Source organism: Tetrao urogallus (genome assembly GCF_951394365.1).
Source record: "Tetrao urogallus genome assembly, chromosome: Z".
NCBI classification, from domain to species: domain Eukaryota; kingdom Metazoa; phylum Chordata; class Aves; order Galliformes; family Phasianidae; genus Tetrao; species Tetrao urogallus.
The window spans coordinates 28818083-28839052 of NC_136816.1; the positions used below are offsets into that span (position 1 = coordinate 28818083).

The window sequence follows — 20970 nt, forward strand, 5'->3', positions numbered from 1 at the left end:
AACATGCCCTGGTCCAAAGAACCAGATGAAGGAGCTACAGAAAGAGACTGAGTATGATCTGGGAAGACAGAGAGGACACACACAAAGCCTTTGCAGAGATTCTGCAGAGCCCAAACCCTGTGTGGCACAGAAGGACAATGAAATTCTATAGTTGAACAAAAGGTGGATGGAGACTTCCAAAATAAAGAAACTTTTGTGACTCTTCTGGCAACAGAAGGGTACTGAGGTAAGTACAGAAATGGACTGGTGTTCCCCTCAAGTCCGCTGATTGAGGAGAAAGCAGGACAGATAGCTGTCCACATGAAATACCTGTGCACCAGCACAAACAGCATGGAAACAAAAAGGGGAACAGAAATTCTGAACACTGCAAAGGTTTAATTTTACGAAGATCACAGAGACAGGCGGAATAGTTCACATGAGGGGAGCTTTACTACAATTACAGGAAAGCATGGAGGAAGAGCTGGATTCTGTATAAAGAAGTGACTTGACCACTGAGATTTTTGCTTTCAAACCAGTTACAAGTCAGTTCAGAAAGAATAGATAAATGGTAATATCAAGGCAGGCCTCTGATACAGACCACCCAACTAAAGCTAAGAATGTCTCCCAATTTCATACCTTTTTTAATACTTAATTCTGGATACCTAATGCATGAGCAATATTGCATGTGACAAGAATCCCATATTTCTGAAGAACATCCAGGACAATTCCATGGCAGAGGATACTGATTATCTATCTAGCTGAGACATTTTCCTGGAGCTGTTTCTCAGAAAGTCAGGAAAGTGAAGGTCAGTGGCAGCCTTGGCAATAGAAACCATGATATTGTGACAAATTCTTAGAGAAGACAACAAATAATTGTATCAGAGCCTCTGCAAATGATGATATTTAAGCTTTTCATGCAAATCCTGGGGAAGAGTGTCCCAAAGGGCAAAGGTGCACAGTAAAGCTGTCCCTTAAAATCCTCAAAATACAAAAGCAGTCCAACCTGAGATATGGAAAGTCATGTAGAAAGTCAGCATGGAATAAAAAGGAATACAGGCAGGGACAGGCTACCTAGAAGAAATAGAGAAACTACCTGAGAATGAAGGATGGAATTAAAAACTTGAGAGGCTGTGGAATCTTCATTCCTGTAGATGCTCAGAACTTGACTGGATACAGTTGAAGGCTACCTCATTCAGGCTAGCCTTGTGCTGTCTGAAGCTGAACTACATGACCTACAGAGGCTCCCTCTCACCTAACTCACTCTTATCACTCTGTATTTATAAAAATCATTCACAGTAGCACTTTCTCTGAGTTCTCTCGAATGATTCAAGATTTGTATCACTGCAAGAAGGAAGCAAAATTATTAATAATGGAAGTATTATACATGAAAAAGGCTACTTGGGAAGAGGAGCAAAAGAGGAATTTGCCTAGTATGAAGAGGAGTAAAAGAACACTTTTACGAACTCTGGAGAGGTAGGAAATTCTGAGCTTAAAAATTAAAAAGTATCCTTTTACATAAATTATTTCAACTGGTAGAAACAAACACACACATACAAAAACAACAATAACAAAACCCAAATCAAATTAATTTTTAGTTTCTACAATTTCTCATTTAAATATTTTCAAAGTAGTTTATTAATTCCGTATTTCTGATAGCTTCAAAAGCTTTCTCTGTAGGGTTATTAGTCAATAAGAGAAAGATGGTTTCTATGAAAAAACTGTTTTCAGGACCCCAGATCTTCTGGTTCAGTGCACTGAATCAATTGAAAATTTTTTGCTCAGGGAAAATTAATGTATTAAATCAGTTATAATGTCTTAGTTCTTACCCATCACACATACAATTTGTCAAAGAAATCTGACAAAATTTCCTGAACATTTCAGAAAGTAAGCCCTAAAGAAATAAGAAAGATGCAAACAAAAAATGTTTCTCTGTTTTGTTTTTTGTTTACTGCAAAAGAACTATGGCATACTACTATGACTGTGCAATGAAAACCCGACTGCAATGGCTCAAAGAACTTCAAAGCATGGCACATCAACTGGAAACTTTCCTGCATATTACTAAATAATCTCTCAGAATACTTTTTTAAAAAAACAAAAAAAAACCAAACACACAGCCTCTGTGTTTATAATAAACAATAAATCTCCATACATTTTAGAAGTAATAAGCTAGAAAATTTCAGAATTTTATAATTGACACAGTACCTTTTATGATTGACACAGTACCTTTGCAAAAGCTGCTGCAGTCATCTGAACTCTTCCCTCATCAGAAGCATAGATTTTGAGATCGTGTCGGTAAGTGCTATGTAATCTAAGTAAACCACAGCCAGGAAATCCAGCATAATCTCCTAACAAACAGACATTTTGCTCAGATTCTCATTTTGCACTTTATTATCTTCAAAAGGGATTTATGCCATTCAGCACTTTTTTTTTTTTTTTTTTTAATTTTTTTACCTTGTCCACCTGGATACATACACCTGAATGCCCTTCCAAGCTCCTCTGCTTGAACCCTGCCTGCAGGGGTCAGTTCTCCTCCCCATTTTAGAACCAGTAGGAGGGATGGTTCATTTCTTCTGTTATCTAATTAAACACAGAGAGAGGAGTTTAGTAGAGAAGTACATTGTAAATTTTTTTTTGCACATAAACAAAAATACTGGAACTATGAAGGCTAGTAAAGAGCCTCTTTAACAATAGGAATCCTTACTAGCTTTCTAACACTGAGAAGATACTGAACCACAGAACTAAATTGGCACTTAACAGAGAAACCTGAAATAATCGCATTACATAGAAAAAATAAGTGAAAAATACTGAGTAAGAAACCTAAAACAAATACTGAGTCAAAAAATTCGAAAAAAAAAAGATTTTAAATACCCCAGCTTGCTTACTTCAGTTAATGACTGTGGAACAACGATCAGAAAGAGCTCAAAAAATTTTAAAGACAGCAGTAAATAATAAGCAGGATTTTCTCATCTTTCTCCCAGTACACAATCTGTGGTGAATAACTGAAGCTCCTTCCCCATTTTCCGTTACAAAAAAACAGTGTTGTAATGTAAATTTACTACATAATTTTAGGTGTATGATTCAGTAGGTTTAGAGACTGCTGAGTATTTGCCATCAGCACAAACATTCATTCAAATCAACATACTGCTTCTTCTTAATATCAAGACATTATACCACTAGTATATGTAAATGCATATGCTCTTAAGTGAATATACACTAAAGTAATACTACACCTTCCTCTTCACTGGAAGTCTTTGGGCAGCCATGAGGAAGATACGTTAATTGAACTTTGCGGTTTATGCCTGAAAAATGCCCATACCTGAAGAAGAAACAGGGTGAAATGAGAAAGGAAAAGGGAAAAAAAAATGTTCTCCTGTACAAACTCAAAGCTGCTGTGTTCTTGAAACAGTAATAAAACTACATTGGCCATTCATTTGAGCATCTGACCACCATTTCGCAGTGCAATCTTAAATTAAGCCTTATTCATGAAGCACATGAAACTACATACCTAATAAACCTTACGTGATGAAACATTTCCAAATGTTATCATACACTACTTATTTTCAGCATACCAAGCATAAAAGTGAAAATAAAACTGCCTATGCATTTGCAGACTGCATGAGCAATTTACAACTATGTTAGCCATCAGTACACAGAATCTGATCTGGCACTCACCAGCCAGAAAAGTTCTCAAGTAAAACTCAGTATTTTAAATAATCTTCATAAATTACAAGAATAATTAATTCTATTTGTCCCAATTTCTAAAAATTAAAGTTATCTTCCACCGTGTCTTGAGACCCCAGAATATTAACAAACCTTGAAGCCTTTATTTCCTTCTATTAAATACTTCAAGCTTCATATGCAAAGCTTTATTTTTTGGAATCCTCAATTTGTACACTTTGTTGAAGACAGTGAAAGTCTTAGAGCCTACAGGCTCCAAGAAACTTCATTACGCCACACACAGCTAAGAGGCAAACCCTACACTCAAGTACACAAGCATGCAAAAAACCAAACCAAAACAAAAAAACATAACTGCTTTCAAGTAGAAAGCACACTGAGATGTGTGATGGATTAAACAGTAAGTTCCATTAAAAAGATAATGAGAAAACACAGAGAGGGTTCAGTCTCCTTCAAAAAGTCAAACAGGACATCCTTTCTAGTTCTTTGAAGACCCATCTGTTTCAATTACTAATGAACATTACATAGTTGATAATCATTGCTGCTGAGTTGTAACTGGTCAAACAGGTCAAAATAACAGATATGTCTTTGTTGCTATGAAGACTGCAAATAGACACTTACATTTCTAACACAGTCTTTAACTGTTCAAGTTTTGCTTTACTTTCCTCAATTTCAGAATCATTGTTCTGCCCAAGTTCCACAAGGAGCTGCCTTGCTATATCAAGAACTTCCTAAAGAAAGCAAACAAAGGACTAATTTAAGACAGATTATTTTCTATTTGCCATAAAACACTAGAGCAAGAAAATAGAGACAAACTTGCCTGCAGCTGTTTTGGTTTTTTCAGTTTTAGTTTTCCAGATTTATATCCATCACATTTTTCAAAGAGATCAAAAAATCTTTAGGAGAAAGAATATACATAAGCATTTAATAACCTAAAATATTTGTCAAACACATAGCTTTTAAACCTTAAATGGCCTGAGATTAGTAGCTTTGCATTATTTGAAAAGCATATTCAAATTTGAACAGCTCAAGTGATCTTTTATTCAAATCTCATTTCTCAAGAAAGTCCTCAATACTTCAGAGAAATTCGAGAAAGAGAAATTTTTGTTGTACAAAAAAACATTCTCTTACTGAGTTGCTAAGTGTTAAATACAAAAAGGAAAGAATATACAGCAGTGATTCACCTTAACATTCAAGAACAATCCTCAACAGAATTAAGATAAACACACACACACACACACTCATATGTATATTTAAAGCAGATGTATGTGAATATACGAGATAAAGACATTGCATCTAATTCCAGACACTTTGTATCTGGTATCTACCAGAAATACACAGTAATCAAACTGACAAAATAAAGAGACAAAAAAGCACTGCAGTAAGAAAGCAAGTCACACAAAAAACAAACAATAAAAACAAAGTCAGAAGTCAAAGTCAAACGGTGAACCAGAAATATTCTCTACTGATTACTCAAAGAAGATGTATGGAAACAAATATATTTTCATTAACATTAAAATCAAACAAAACTGTTTACAAAGCAAATCTGACAGTCCTCTTAGAAAGAGGTTCATGCTTGTTTATTAGGTGGAAAGACAACAGCTACAGAAAAAATAGAACAAAGAATATCTTATACGATGGACTTTCTGCTTAATTCATTGCTTGCATATCCCCAGGAAACGCGCTTTTATCAAAGTTCAACTTACTTTTGATGTTTTACTTCCATTTTCATTTTTTGTTTTGGTGTTCGGTCTCCATGACGTATTACAGCTATAACACATCTAAGCTCCATCCTGAAATGTTTCACAATTTTATAAATGAAATTTTATTTATTATTAAAACCACTAAGAATCAGAACTATTCACAAAGTTGTCACTATCTGACATAACTACAAAAGTGAAAGAAGGATATGCAAGAATATAAGGTTAACTGAGAGTGATGTGAAGTATAAAATACACATATTGATTTTAAGACTTGAGTAACTACTTGTGTAATATTTTAAAATGATTTTGAAGTTCATTAAATGAGAGAGCATGTTTATTAGAAGTGCATATTAAGCTGGTGCTGGAAAAATGATTAGCAGTGAAGGAAGCTATGCACAGAAGGATGCTACACTTGAAAATCTGCTGTTCTATACTCAGCTTGACTAAGGATCAGAAATTCTGATTGCTGGCATAGCAATTGTGATTCCTTCCTTGTTTTCATCAAAATGGGTACACCTTGTGAAGAGAAAAAACAATGCACACAAGAGTTATGTTAGGATTTTCCACAATTCAGGTGTTGCTACTATTCTCTTACATTGTCCCAGAGGTGGTTGGCACGATAGGGATGTCTTCAGCTTCCAATGGAATTGACCATGGTATCTGAAACTGGGGAGCAAGTTCTCTCATTATGATATTTCTACAGAAAAATTAAAAAGAAAAAAAAAAAAAAAGTTTAGAGAAGATCTTACAAAACACACGTGCACTCCATTACAAACATATTTATACATTTGCATTTTTATCTATGTAGTTTTAGAGTACTTATCACAGTATGTCTTTCCTAAAGGGAAAAATAAGTGCTTTTTTTCTAACTGTACACACAAAAATGTAATTACAGAATAATGTAAAGCTACTGAAATTGCAACAGAGCTAATACTAGCCTAACAGCACAGGATATTTAAGAAACTTCAGTCTTTGAATTCCAGTTCCTAAAATTGTTCCATGGAAACAGGTTGGTCTAGTTTATTTAAATATTCAGATATCTGACTCCATTATCAAACTGAAAATCCCTGAATATCAGTAAGCTGTGCTAATCAAAGAGTAACTGGTAGCCTTAGTGATAATATCAATTCTCAAAAAGTTTGTTGGTAAAACTGGAAAAAATGTGAATAACCTAACTAAATAATGATAACTCTGCTTTCGCGTACAGGAGTTTATTATATATTGCTAATGTTCTATTTCCGAGTATTTTATCAAAATATATTGAATTCAAATTCATATCTACATTAAAAAGCAGTAGCATCAAGAAAAAATGTACATCTTGAATTAGCACTACTCAAGATTTCATTTATAAAAAGGTAGAAAAATAAAATCTACTTTTTTGTATTACATGTACTATACTATACTATATGTAAACATGAGGAAAAAATGGTAGGAAAACTTTTTTTTAAGAGAATTCAACATCTACAGCAGCTTAAATAATTGAGAACTCAGAATTCTAACTCTTAACTCAAAAAATGGCCTAAAACAAGAGGACTACAATCGTTAACTATGATTTTACCTTATCTCTTCCTCAATTTAGGTATGATGTCAGACCATTTGATAACGAGAAAGGTCATTCTCTATCTTATCAGTGCAATCTCCCTGTGATAGCAATTTAGCTGGCCAAAGTAGGATCAGTCCTATTTGAGGATTGCATTTCACTGTTATAAAGTTCAGTACAATTCTGCTTGATCTACTGTTCTGCCTCCTCCTGCTTTCAGTACAACAAAGGAAACATAGTATGATAAATACTACATCCACTTGGATATAAGGGTATGAAATACATACATACACACCAGCTTCAGATCAAGGACAAAACAAATCAATTTGGGCACGTACTAAATAGCAGCATGCACAATTATGCAGTGGTACTTCTCTACTTGAAAAAAATCTCAACTACCTTTAAAAAACTAATCCTGTCATGGTACTTAGTTAGCTTTCAGCACCCACAGAACACTCAGATGTTTTAGATGATTTATGATTTATTTACAGTTCTTAGTTCTTCAGTACTTATCCGAAATCTTACTTATTTTATTAAATAATTAATTTTAAATAATTACTTAGGAATAAGGAGTAACTAGTATATAATCTATAGTCACACACTGAAGAGGCAAAACTCCTGAAGTAAATCAATAAACTCTTACCCCAGTATCTTAGCACAATCATCATAGTATTTCATGGAGTTTTTCACAAAACTGAAGCCGTTCACATCACAGACATATGACTGTCCATTAGCACGCAGCAAATCAAAGCCACAAACTGTTTGCTGTTTTCAAGAATAAAAGTTCAAGTCATTGATCACTTTCCTTAAATTTTCTTACTTTACACTTAAAACTTCTTTTCAATTCCATGTCAGGCTCGCTCAACATGTAAACATCTTCTTACCTATTAACTTTGTACCCCCAACTTGAATTCAACCTTCCTACATGACCCCAGCAGAATCAGTATTTTGCATCAAATTCACACGCACACAAGCTCAGCCTTCAAAATATATAGCTTAGGCAATTATAGACTTACAAGTTCCCATTTGGACAGTAGAGTTTCCCCTTACACATTGTTTTTAGGAGCGGTAGGCAAGAAATGATAAAACATTAATAAAGACATTTTTGCCCAAATTTAAATTTGATAGGATAGTTTTGCTAAAGACTTAGCATTGATACTGTTAGTAAAAGATATTAAATGCAATTTCAAAGTCCCTTTTGCTAGGTAACAGTTGTCCACAATCTCTAGTGTACTACCATGGTTGCAACCTTTTATGAAATGGACTAAAAGACAGCTTTTCAATAAGAAGTCTGAAAAGGACAGAAAAGACTGAATGAAGTTTTAATACAGGAAACATAGAACTATACAAAAATGGACTCTACCAAACACTCTGAATAAAGAAAAGCTAGCCCAACGCAGACACCGGGTAACAAGAGCAGCAAAAACTTGACTACTGAAGATGCATTTCCCTAATTAGAAACCACTAATATGGTTATGCATAGAACAGACACACTGTGGACTAGCAAAGCACAAGAGTAACATGTAAGGAAACATACAGGAAACTCATGCAACTAAGCAACGCATCCAGAACTTCTCGCTGCATTTAAAGATTTTTTTTTTTTGCATTAAAAAAACATCAGTGTGGAAGTTCAACTTTTCATCTTCTGCTCAAAGTCTATAATATGCCCTATCAGGGGCACAGAGCATACAATATCACTGCTAGCTTTGGACATTTAAACACTACAGAAGTTTCAGGTAGTAAACAATTAATTAGCATTAAACGTTTGATCAGATAGGAAAGCAATCAGCTTACCTTAAAGGCAAGGCATACTTTCCAAGCAATTAACTTCTCTCTTGCATTCAGGATGACTGGATACCTCACTTCTTTTCCTTCGCTATCCCGCTCTACCTTACCATCAAGAGCTGGGGACTTCCGGGCTTCAGCATGAGCATAGTCAGGACCTACTGTGTACACCTTTATTGAAAAAGAATAACTCCTGATTCAGTGTAATTAAGTTACATCATACTTATCCATACATCCTTCTGAATTTATCTCAGATGTGATAATCACTGCAATCGCACAGCACAGTCTCTTCTAGATGTCCCTTTTTACACATGGGGTTTGGACCAGATGACCTTCAGAGACCCTACACAACCTTACATTCTATGATTCTATGAAGATACTAGCAGTTGTTATTGATAATTCTGCTCTGAAGTACCCTTCTCAAGGGTATGGCATTCAGAGAGCACCCATTATTTAGAGGCCATTGGGGATGAAGCTGAAGCACATGTAAAGAAAATAAAACATAAAACTTAATGAACAAAAATCAATTCCTTAATTATGGCAACATAAAGGTAAAGAATGTTTTTTTTCTTCAAATCATCTGCAGTACTTGGAAAGCAGATTAACTCAAGAATAATTTGAGCTCCACTGATTATAGAATCAGCAGTCCTTGTGGCAGGACTAAATGATTAATTAAAAAAATACTTTCATATTTTAGGTAAGACTGAACGAAGCGACAATCTGCCCAGTTTTGGCATTACAAGACAGCAGCCTGAGAGAATGATTGTACTACCTCCTGTGCTACAATTTTAATACTCACTTCAATCAAGTAGCTGGCCCTGTGCATTAAGACACTCAACAGCCCTCGGTAAATAGGATATTGTTACTGTACTTGAAAATAAGACTGTTAATCTTTGACCAAAAAAAAGTACTCAGGTAAAACAGATGACTGCTATCAAACATTATAACCACTTTCAAACAAAACTGAAGAGTGCTGTCATGAGAACTACCACACTCTTGACAACTTCTTAGTTCTTATAAAGTAGAATAATGGCCTGCTTTAGATGAAGAAACTGCACTAGCTGTGACTGTATCTTTCTGCATGATGTTTGGAAGTCTAAGCTGACAACATTCCTTCTATCCATATAATGCCTTCAACAATGCGAGATTATAAAGTGATACTGAGAGTATGTATATTAAATATGGCTAGTCTCTAGTGGGTTTTCCTTTTGTGTTCGATTTAAGGGAGCAGTAGTAGGCAGCTATGCTTCCTTAGACAGCTCCTAGATGCAAAGTCCTGCAGGACATCATTTGAAAAAGAGATCGTAACAAATGTGTATTAGACAATGACTTTAAGGCATGGAATATTATCAATATCCTTGAAGACCTGAATGAGAATCTCCTGTTTGAATGACAATTACAATACTCAGGCTGCTAGCAAGCTGACATTAGAATACAGAAAACAGATGCTGAAAATGAGCTGGATAAAACTGCAGCATAAAGCTGACAGTCTCGTTATTTAAAAATATAAATCCACTATTTACACATGGTGTTCAAGTCTGCAGATGCTGTTTGATGTCTACCATTTAACAGCTGTCAAAACAGGCTGCACCCTCAAGTCATATGCATCTCTTCAAGTTCCTATAAACTTTTCTCCTTGGAAACATATTGTAAAGCTCTTACATAGACTCAGATTAAAGTGTTTCACACTAAAATCATATGAAGACTAAGCAGAACATCTTTAGGAAGGGGGGGGATTTGCATTAGCATCACCCTCATGTATCTCCAGGTGGAAGAAGTTGACTGCAGTTTCTCAAGGGCTTATTTGGCATAAGTCTGGACTAGATCATATGCTCTAACTTCCACTTTTTGCCTAAATATGGTGATCTCTCATGTACATGGTAAAACACTCATTATACTTGTTCAGTGCTGGGCTTAAAACAGCCAGAACTAACACAAAGCAGGCAATCCCAATAGGTGGAACCTGTGCTGTTACTGCTTTTCACTCTTTTATAATGCTTAATCTTTATATCTATTTAGAAAATAAACAAAAGAGTAAAAATAATTACAGATAAGCACAACTTGATACTTTTCCAACTTCATATCATTTTATTTAATAACTTTTGATTATTAATTAGAAGAATACCTTATTTGGTAAAATGTATCTTGGCTACAGATTATTTTTTTTTTAACATTTAGACAAAACATCTGGACAGTATCTGTCTGTTCACACAGAAAAGTATATACGATACTAATACTATCAAAAAAAAAGTGTCAGGTTATAAGCTGTATGGAAAAATACAGATCATGGCCTGAATAGGAGACCAACTCACAAGAAAGGAATTGTGTTAGCCTGGGAAACTGCCTGGTTAATAAGCCATGGTGCTAAGAGGTAGTGTGGGCATTCTGCAGGTCCGTCGCCATCAGTATCTGCTGGGGGAAACCTCAGGGCAGACACTGTACCTGAGAGCCACTTCCACTAACGTGAGTACCTCTCTATTAAACTGATGAATGTTAATTTGTCTCCGCATGCTGTCTTTGTGGGATGAGTAATCCTTTTGCAGAAGTGCTGGTGCTTCTACATTACATAAGCCTCCTGCACCAGATTCCAGTGACGTAACCCAACTTCTGTATATTATAAGTACTATGTTTAGCTCGATAAAACTGTCATACTTCTCTTATGAACTCTATCAAAACTTAACTAAAATTAAGCCTCAACACAATGATTTACTTTTATCTTTAAAACTGAGAAATTCATGGAGTACTTGAGTGCTTTAAATGTAAGTCAGAATATGCAGTTATCATACCTTCACATCTGTGCCATCCGTAGGCATAAATTCCTCATAAATATAGGAGCCTGTTTTTCTCACGCTGCTTTCAGGGGAATAAACACTGCTTCTGCTGCCAATCTGAAACAAATATTTTTCTATTAATAAACTCGAAAGCTACTGAGAAATTGCAAAACTCCTTAAAATAACAAATCTATACTGGGAAAACATTTCCTGTATGAAACATAGCAAGTAGGTTTTGATCAAACTCAAATGCACTGATAACGTATTCTTCTTCTACTGTAAGTATTAGCAGCTGCTGAACGTCTACTGAACAGAACAGGGGTCTTCAGTCATTCTATAGGTTTCCTTGAAGAACGTTTATCTGATCTGCTGCTACCCCTACAATGGCAGGTCATACTCAGCAATTCTACTGGTCATCTACAACCCTAAAAAAAAAAAAAAAAAAAAAAAAAGGAGGGGCAGGGGAGGGAAGCTAGACTAGCTTTCAAATTCAACATCAATTAATTTCACCTTTTTTATAGTCATTAAAACATATCCAAGAATATAGTCACTTAACATGATGGAATCTCCATAGTCGTAGCGTGCTATCCTCACCTTTCGAAAAAGCCTCTGGCTTCCACCCCCAGCAGATGCTGGGTAATAAATGTAAACATTGTGGTCCTCAGCACTAACTGGCTTTTCTACAAAAGGCTTTTGGAAAATTTCCCCATTCACTTCCACATGATCTTCTCCTTCAATCAAGTTGCATTCTGAAGAAACAATGCAAACAACAGATGTAATAATATTTTCACGGAACAAAATTATTAGGGACTTGGAGTGATTTTGGAGGTTGAAATAAAAAGGCTACTGTGAACCTCTGGTTCACTGCTTTGTTATTAACGCACAAAAACTTAATCAACATTTGCTGAACACCTGCTGTACCACATCTCAATTGTGTTAAGTTATTAGGCTTTCTGTAGATTCTTGTGGCATCACACAGGAAATTTTCCCTCCAGATTTTGCATGTATAAAATAAAAAAAAAAAAAAAAAAATGTTTCTAAGATAGGGCACTAGGCTAATGTGGCAAGGTTTTGGTAATAGAGGTGGAAAGTGGGCTGGAGGGGGATCTGTGCTCACAGAGCCCAGCTGTTTCAGAGCAGCACCACTCCAGCTGCTCCAACAGGGTCCCCCCACCGCCTGAAAGGGTGGGCCCCTGGTACAGAGCTGTGTCAGAGCTGTGCCAGGAGACCTGCAGGCTGTCGGAAGCCCACGCATAATCAGACGGGGAAGGATGGCATGCTCTGGAAGGAATCTAAGTGGAGCAACAGAAAAGGACCATGCAGGAGTGGCAGAGATGGAGTGTTATGGACTGACTGACCACAGCCCTCATTCCCCTGCATTGCCCAGGGAACGGTGTGAGGCAGAAGAAGTAGGTAAGGCTTTTAATAAGCATTCTGATCTCACTGCAGTAGTCTGCTAGCAACAGGTAATAAATTACATTAATCTCCCTAAACTGCATCTGTTTCGCACATGCTTATACACGGTGAATAATCTCCCTACTTTTATCTCATCCCATGACCATTTTATTTTCATCATATTTTTTCCCCATTTCTGCTGAGGAGGAAGGATGAGAGAGCAGCATGGTGGAGCAGAGCTGCCCATCAGTGTGAAATCAGCCCCAGCTGTTTGTTTTTTCTTTAGAGCTCTTTTTTGAAACATCAGAGGTATGACAGCCAAACAGCAAATACTGTGGTGCTAGATGCAATATTTTCAAGAGGCTGAGAACTACCTCAACACACAATAGATGAATCTTTTTGTTTGCTGTTTGCAATTGATATTCAGAGCACATTATCTGCAGATTTGACTTTCCCCTTATACATCTGTTTATTTGCTCATGAAGAGAAAGTCTTGCTTTAATAACTTGATCTCCTCTTATGATAAGGTTGCATGATAAAGAAGGGGACAGATGTGCTTTTTTTTTATTTCAGTAACACCTTCGATACCACCCCACACAGCATCCTTCCGTAAAAGCTGTCCAGCTTTGAAGACAGGTGGACACTACATTGAGCAATGACCTGGCTCAATGGTGCAGTTCAAACTGTATACTTGTTCAGTGGCTGGACAGCAGCAGTGTTCCCCAGGGTTCAATTCCAGGGCCAGTCCTGCTCAATATTTTTATCAATGATACGGACACAGGAATAGAATGTGTCCTCAACAAGTTTGCAAGTGATAACAAAAAGATGCTGTTGATTCCCTGGCTGAACAAGAGGAATTTACATAGATTGGAACACTGGGTAGTCAGCAATAGAATGGAATTCAACACAGGAAAATGCCAAGTTCTTCAGCTTAGTTAAGGTTATGCCAGACACGGGTAGAAGCTGGGAGACAAGTTCTGGAAAACAGCTCAGCAGAAAGTGACCTGGGGATGATGCTGAGAGCAGCTCAAAATAAACCCAGTAGCATGCTTTTACAGCCAAGAAGGCAAAATGCATTTTGGAATGCACTGAATACAGCACAGTCAGTCAGTTGAAAGAGATGATTCTTCTGCTATATTTAGCACTGGGGCTGCCACACCTTGAATACCGCACATATTTTCAGGCTCTATAAAACAAAAGACGTTAAGGACCTTGTAAGCAGAGGAAGGTAACAAAACTAATAAGGCTGGAAGGCATGTCCCGTAAAGAGAGGCTGAGGGCACTTCGGTTGTCCAGTTTGCAAAAAAGATGGCCGAGATAAAAGTATCATTGCTCTTTGCAGCCCGCCGTGGAAGGGAAGCACAAAGGGAAGTGTCAGTTCCTCTTCCCCAGTAATCGGTACAGGACACACATGAACGGCACAAAGTAGCAACAGGTGAGGCTCAGAGTGCACACACAGAAAAAATTCTTCACCATGAGGGTTGTCCAGCAGGCCTCCTAGTGAGGTGTTGTGCTCCATGCTTTGTCATGTGCACGAGACATTTGGATAATTCATTCAACTTCCGGTTTGCCCTGAATCCATGCAATTGGATCTGATGATCTTTGTAGATCCTTCTAACCAAACTAATCCGTTCTATTCTACAAAGGAAAGCATTCAGTAGCCTGAGTAGTTTCTGCCAGTGCCTAACTGAAATTATTGTTTATTGTGGGCAATGTTAAGTTCATGAACACTGCTCTCCACAGTGACACATTTTTGTCTCCTTGCAAGCTGGAAGGTCTTTGTATTCTAGTTGGTCTATGAAGGCTAAAAGAAGACTGCGAACCCGTAATTTAGAACCACAACTTTTCAGATGCATACCTGTACTGGTTTTGGTGGGGACAGAGCTAATGAACTTCATAGGAAGTCATACAATGCTATGCCTTGGGTTTGTGATCAAAGAAGTATTGTAAACACATGCATGTTTGAAGTATGACTGAAGAGGGCTTACACAGTGTCAATGTCTTTTCTGTTTCTCACACTTCCCTGGCGGCAAGCAGCAAAAGTAAGTTTGTGGGTTAACTCTTAAGCATTGCATAAGAAATTTCTGAGGCACTGAATTAATCCTCCAGGAAGTGAAATAGCTTCCTGCTATGTATCCACCACTCACCAGTGGAAACAAAGAGATGCAATTAGTTAACAGTTTTGTAATCAGTTTTTACCTTGTGGATTGTTTGGATCACGGTTCAGAACTGCGTAACGAGGAAGTAAAATGCCTTCAGCTTTAAGAATACCATACACTTCTCTCCTAGAAGAAAAAGGTTCCAAAGCATGACAGCAAAACCTGACAGTATTTGAATTTTTATAGACCATGAGGAAGGGAGCAGGAAAATACATACAACTGTTATCTAAAAAAAAAAAAAAAAAAAAAAAAAAATAACACTACACAGTGAACATACTACTATTATATATTTAATACTGTACTTCTGCATACTTTAAAGGTCACTAACACAATGGTTCCTTTGTGGTGACCACATCAGTAGCAGTTAGAATGCCATTTGCTGTGCCAGTCTTGTCCTCTCCACTCTGACAAGAGAAACAATTTTAATAGCTCTCTTGTCAAAGACACGAACAGAGACTGAAAATGTTTATGCATGACAACAAATAAAGGCATCTAAAATAGCAACTCCACACACTGTCCAAAGTGTCCAGTGTTAATGTACTTCATTTGCTATTGTTTTGTTACTATTTGCTGTGCATGATCAAAGCCCCAGAAGAAAACTGACTCTGAATGACCACACAGTCTCCTAATATTAACAACTCCCAGAAGTTCCCAAGGAACATTAAAAAAAAAAAATTCCTTAAGTAAGCTACATATGGAGGGTTGTATGGTTGCTATCAGTATCTATGCTACACTTAGTTTTTCCAAAGCTTAAGTTTCACATTTGCTAGACATTAAACTAACACTTTACTCAATTACAACCTTGGTAACCTTCAGAGTACCAAAATAAAAGTATTAAAAGAAAAATAACATCTAAATGCATATCACTGAAAACTAGTGCATATTAGGAAAACAAAATTCACTGTGCTTTTATTTTTTCTACTGTACAGTACATTAGAAGCAATGTTATGCAATGCCAACAAATCCTCATATTCTAACTTAGAAATGTACTTTTAGAGGTAATCGCTGCTTACCTGTCTTGTATGCGATACTGCATATTCAAGTCATTGATTATGAATGGATTCCTGAGTTTTGCATAGGCAACTGCTTTGTCCAGTGGAAATCCTAAAACATTATTAAGAAATAAGTTAAAACTACAAGACAAAACACCAGTAAACAGTTGGGAACATTTTTTTCAAGCTTTAGTTAGAAATCTTATGGCATAAAAGGGGGTATGGTTCGTCCCTCAGCTACAGATAACACTAACATTTCCTTAAGATGATCACAAAACTGTATCCTGATTTCAGTGTAGACTGGTAAAAGCAGAGATCTTGACTTCTATTCCCTCCTCCAGACTCCCTCTATTTTCTTAGAGCCAGAAGTAGGCTTCTATTACTTTAGCCTAATTAAAAATAAAATAAAATAAAATTTAAACTTTCACTTGGTCATCTTAGGCTCACTGCACAAACCCACAAAAAAAAGGTAAATATTAACACAGATAGATGAACTCAAGAGAGCCAACACTCCACAGAGAGAAGAACACGCATTGAGAATTAATGGATAAAGTAAGTATTGGTCTAACACTCCTTATCATTTCCACTGGTTTCACAAAAAGAATAGCTACTTTAAAATACCACATCGGATAGTACTTTCTCAAGGAATTAAAACAGCATCAATTAGTAATATAACTGATGTTTAAAAAGACAGAAGTAATCAACTCCTAGGATAACCTACTGATTTTGACAGGCAAAAAACCCAGCAACAACAACAGTTAGGAACAAAGTATTTAGATGTCAAAAATTTTTATGGTATTATTAAAATATTTACCTTTAGAATGGAAAGAAATGAGACAGTCACATAATGGCCAGTTTTCTACTGGCTCATTCAAAATAACGTCTTCCTCAAATATTACAACAGTAATGTACTTGAACATGGAGAGACGTTCAAGAATTTCTTTCATTGGTTTAGACTTTGATTTCTTGGCCATTGAACAAATTCCAACTGCAATCTGTCTTTCTGGTGGCTGAAGAGAAGGGGAAAAAATATTGGGTTTTCTCAGAATGCAATTGTGTTAGAGCAGCACAATTTTAGAAAAGGCATTTTCTGATAAAATTCACTTACTACCTCTAAGCTAGTTTTTACTAGAAGACAACATTGCAATAAGACAGCATGTCTCTCTGCATCCTTATGAAAAATGTGCCTAGAAATTAAATTGTGCTATAACTTCCTGTGACATTAACCAGCAATTTGTTTCTAAACTGTTTAGTATTTTTAAATCCCATAGTCACAAGGCCTCTCAGCTCATTACCTAATAAGAAAGGAAATTAAAGCTAAGAATTACTAGTCTATATTTCAGAATGAAGCTGTCTATGCACTTCTTTATAGTCTGTTTTATTTCATGTTGTGAGGCTTTAAAAAAAAAATAAATAAAAACAACCTTCGCTGGTGGTATTCATAAGAGAACAGCCAATGTATTTATTTGTTTTAAAAGAGAGAATTAGACTAAGTACAAAAACCTTTTATTTCAAATGAAAGCTCTTTAAAAGGTAGGCAATTACCTTTCCTTTAAAGTATACTGATTGCACTGAACAGTCTGAGCTACGAATCTTGCAGTACTTCATGGCACTCCACAGTTACGCTTAATCACTGTCAAATGTTGCGATAACATTTCTTTGCTTTCAAACTTCCTAGACATGCTTGCAGTCAGTGAAAATTTAATATCACATTTCCCAAAGTGGAATGTTATAGAGTAAAAAAATAGTAAAATTCAGCTAAAAATCCTATAATATGGCAACTCACGATAAAGTTAAGAGTTGGAAAAAGACCTGGTAATACAACTCATTTCATTAAACTTGCAGAGCGTACTAAGCCATAACGTAAGATTAACCTTAACCGTACACTTTCTATATACCAAGATAAGAAACAAAAATAAAGGCATATTTGGTCTTAATGAAAACAATATGATGAAGAAAGAGATATGAAGAGTCTGTTCAAACTGAAGATAAAAGGACACTGCATCAGTTGACAACATACACTGAAGAAAAATTATCCATATTTTTTTTGCAACTAATTGTACAAATAAATATAATGAAAGTTTAGGCCATCAAGCTCAATAACAGAGGCTTAATCAGGCCTGCAAAGCTCAGCTGATCTGAAACTGCAATAAGGTAAAGTACATCTACTTCTAAATTCAAGGTACATTTATTTCCCAAGTGTGCCACATTTCCAAACATAAGTAACAAGATCATTGACTATGAACATTATTTCCCCATTCAGAACATCACCTCGGTATTACATTTTTGTAATCTAACATCATCTCTAAGTAAAACAATGCTAGAGAGCATACAAATAACACACATTACAGTACATACCGAGTCATATTCTTCCTCCTCTTCTTCCCCATGGTCATAGAAATGTTCACAATCTGTAGATCTGGCTGAATCCAACAGTTCTTCTCCATCTTCTCCGCCAACGAAGAATCTAGGAGGATCATTCTCTGTTGCACTAACAGACATGGCTAAGAGATCTACAGATATTTATGTTGAGACTGCAGTCACTTTGGCAGCTGAGATGCTGGGCATGTTTCCTAGTGACTTGGGAGTGCAGAAGTCCCTGGCTTGTTGATGCTGTTGAGCAGTGTTGCCACAGTGATGGCACTGTGACATGAACCAAACACCATTAACCTGGTATCATCTGCTTATTATTGGTTTAAGTTATTGCTTCAGGAGACCCACAACAGGCTACTGCTTCCCTGAGATGGTACTGCTTCTGAACCTACAAAAAAGAAAAAAAAAATCCAAATAAACAAACTCACACACTTGACAAAGATACACAAAAATAAACCTCTCACTTATAAAAAGCATTTGAACATTTATACACCACTGAGGAAAACATCAGAAAGGAAATGCTACAAAGCACAGGATTTGCTTTTACTCATGTCTTTAGAGAAAAATTATTTTGGAAATACCCTCCAGAGATTTTCAAACTACTGACCAACATTTTAAAAACAGACAATATAACTCAGGAAAGTAAAGCCGTCAGTTGCATTTTTTCCTAACTTCAGAAGAGTAAAGTTAAGACCATATGTTAAATATTTTTGCTCTTTCGTCGTAATATTTCTAACTCTCTGTCAGCTGTTTTCCCCCAAAGTTTCCTGATCAAATGAAACAGCAAGCAAATAAAATCCCATCTGAAAGAAGTAAAGCTGCCGCTCAAACCATTCTAAAGCAGATCATCAGATTAAAAACAAAATGTGCTACCTTGATATTACGTGCGTATTTATTTCCAGCAAAACACTGTTTCATTTTCACATTGAAAGCTAATATTTAGAGGTATGCACTACCACTGCCTTCTACCAGAAGCACTTTGATGCAGCACTGTACAGTGAAGAGAGCACTCTGTAACTTTCCAATAGTCACATGAAAATAAATTCTTGACCAAGTAAGTTGGCTACAGAAACAACAACCCAGCATCCAGCCTTCTGACATATTAATTGCTAATTCTCTTCTTGCTGTAAGCTGTGCACAGCTTCATGCCATTAATTATAATCTACTACAGTTATTTAGGATATTAATAAAGCAGTTGTTCAGAAGCTGATCTGATGCTTTAGACTGCCCATTACACAGATCATTATGTGCCATTCAATAATGATGTCTCAGCAGAACTGAATTTATCTTTAAGTATCTGTCAAAATGACTGTTCCATGAACCATGTGAAGCAATAGTAAATTCCAACAGTGGTCAGCCATTCAGCTTCCTCAGAAAGAGGGTGGTAAATGGAGCAAAAGTTACCCAGAAAGGATCTGTGAGGGAGCAATAGGTTAAGCACGGACAAACAAAACAGCTGTTTCAGACTCTGAAGCTGAGATTTGAACAACAGGTACGTAAGGATCCAGACTGACAAAAGGCTCTTTCAATTTCATTGATAAAAGATTATTTTCTCTTATCCTGCTAAACTGTACCTATCTGTCCTTCAAGCAACAAAACAAAACTTCAAACACCTGGCATCACCTTGCTCCTGTGAGAGTTAGAAATTAGGTTTCAAGAAATCAACCTTGTTTACAAAAAGGTGGAGAAAACAAGGTGTCTAAATCATAATTCCAGCAAGCTTCAGAAAGGCAAAGGTTATTGCCAACAGATACAGGCAAGTAATACAAATTTTGAAATAGCATTAAAGATTGACAAAACAAAACATCTCCACCTGGTAGAGCCTGAAAAATAAGTTTAAGAGTTCCCCTTGGAGCAGTTTTGTCTGTTTCCCTCTCCCTAGCCAGACAATGTAATTTTGAAACAAATGTCTCATGAGGAAACCTTAAGATTGAAAAAGTTATTAAAGAAGGAAAAACATTCACTTGAAGCAGATAAGAAGGTCATCAGAAAAGGTAGGCTTTCTCTTCCCTACATATTCCTGCAGCGCACGCTGCAACAGCACTAGAAACTGTGCAGTCAAGCAATTAACAACTAGTCACTTCATGAGGATTTTCATGCAGATTTCTCCAATCTGAAAAGATCACTTCCCAAAGCAGGTACCTAAAATAAATACTGAAGAGAAGGCACGTTTGTCGACAAATCACAAAACTAAACTTGTCAGCAGATCTGAAACTTAGTGCGTTTCTACATTCTTCAGAATCTGGAGAGCAGTTGCTGGTTTCAATGGCAGGAAGTAAACCTGCCAAGCAGAGCTTCGCAGAAAGCAGACTTTGGGCAGCCACCCTACTCTCTTTGGAGTTAACATTTTCTGCAAGGTAAGCTGCACTGTCCACCCCTCTGAAGGTGGTGCCTTTTCCACAACTGATATCTTTTAACAACTATCCTGTAAGGCATTAATCTACCTTTCTGTACCCATGTGTCCTATGCAGCATTCTACCAAGACTTTGGAGACACTAGTTTGGAGAACTCTTTTAGTCATCACATAGTTTTCAACTGCACAAGTTCCTCCAACTCTTGTGGAAAAGTTTATATTCAACATTACCGCAGAAAGTCTGT

At 36.5% G+C, this 20970-nt stretch overlaps 1 protein-coding gene across 1 annotated transcript in view; it reads right to left on the reverse strand.

Annotated features, from left to right (window-relative positions):
- The window catches only part of PPIP5K2 (diphosphoinositol pentakisphosphate kinase 2), a gene marked incomplete at both ends in the record, with an annotated part of 41543 nt that extends 23042 nt beyond the window's left edge, over positions 1-18501 (reverse strand). The window contains 15 exons of the mRNA XM_079548246.1: positions 2203-2324; positions 2431-2556; positions 3210-3295; positions 4276-4385; positions 4475-4550; positions 5361-5447; positions 5953-6054; positions 7541-7662; positions 8692-8853; positions 11469-11570; positions 12048-12202; positions 15048-15133; positions 16021-16111; positions 16814-17009; positions 18358-18501. Coding sequence (XP_079404372.1) covers positions 2203-2324; positions 2431-2556; positions 3210-3295; positions 4276-4385; positions 4475-4550; positions 5361-5447; positions 5953-6054; positions 7541-7662; positions 8692-8853; positions 11469-11570; positions 12048-12202; positions 15048-15133; positions 16021-16111; positions 16814-17009; positions 18358-18501 — 1767 coding nt within the window. The remainder of the gene's footprint in view (positions 1-2202; positions 2325-2430; positions 2557-3209; positions 3296-4275; positions 4386-4474; positions 4551-5360; positions 5448-5952; positions 6055-7540; positions 7663-8691; positions 8854-11468; positions 11571-12047; positions 12203-15047; positions 15134-16020; positions 16112-16813; positions 17010-18357) is intronic.
- Between the last annotated feature and the right edge of the window lie 2469 nt (positions 18502-20970).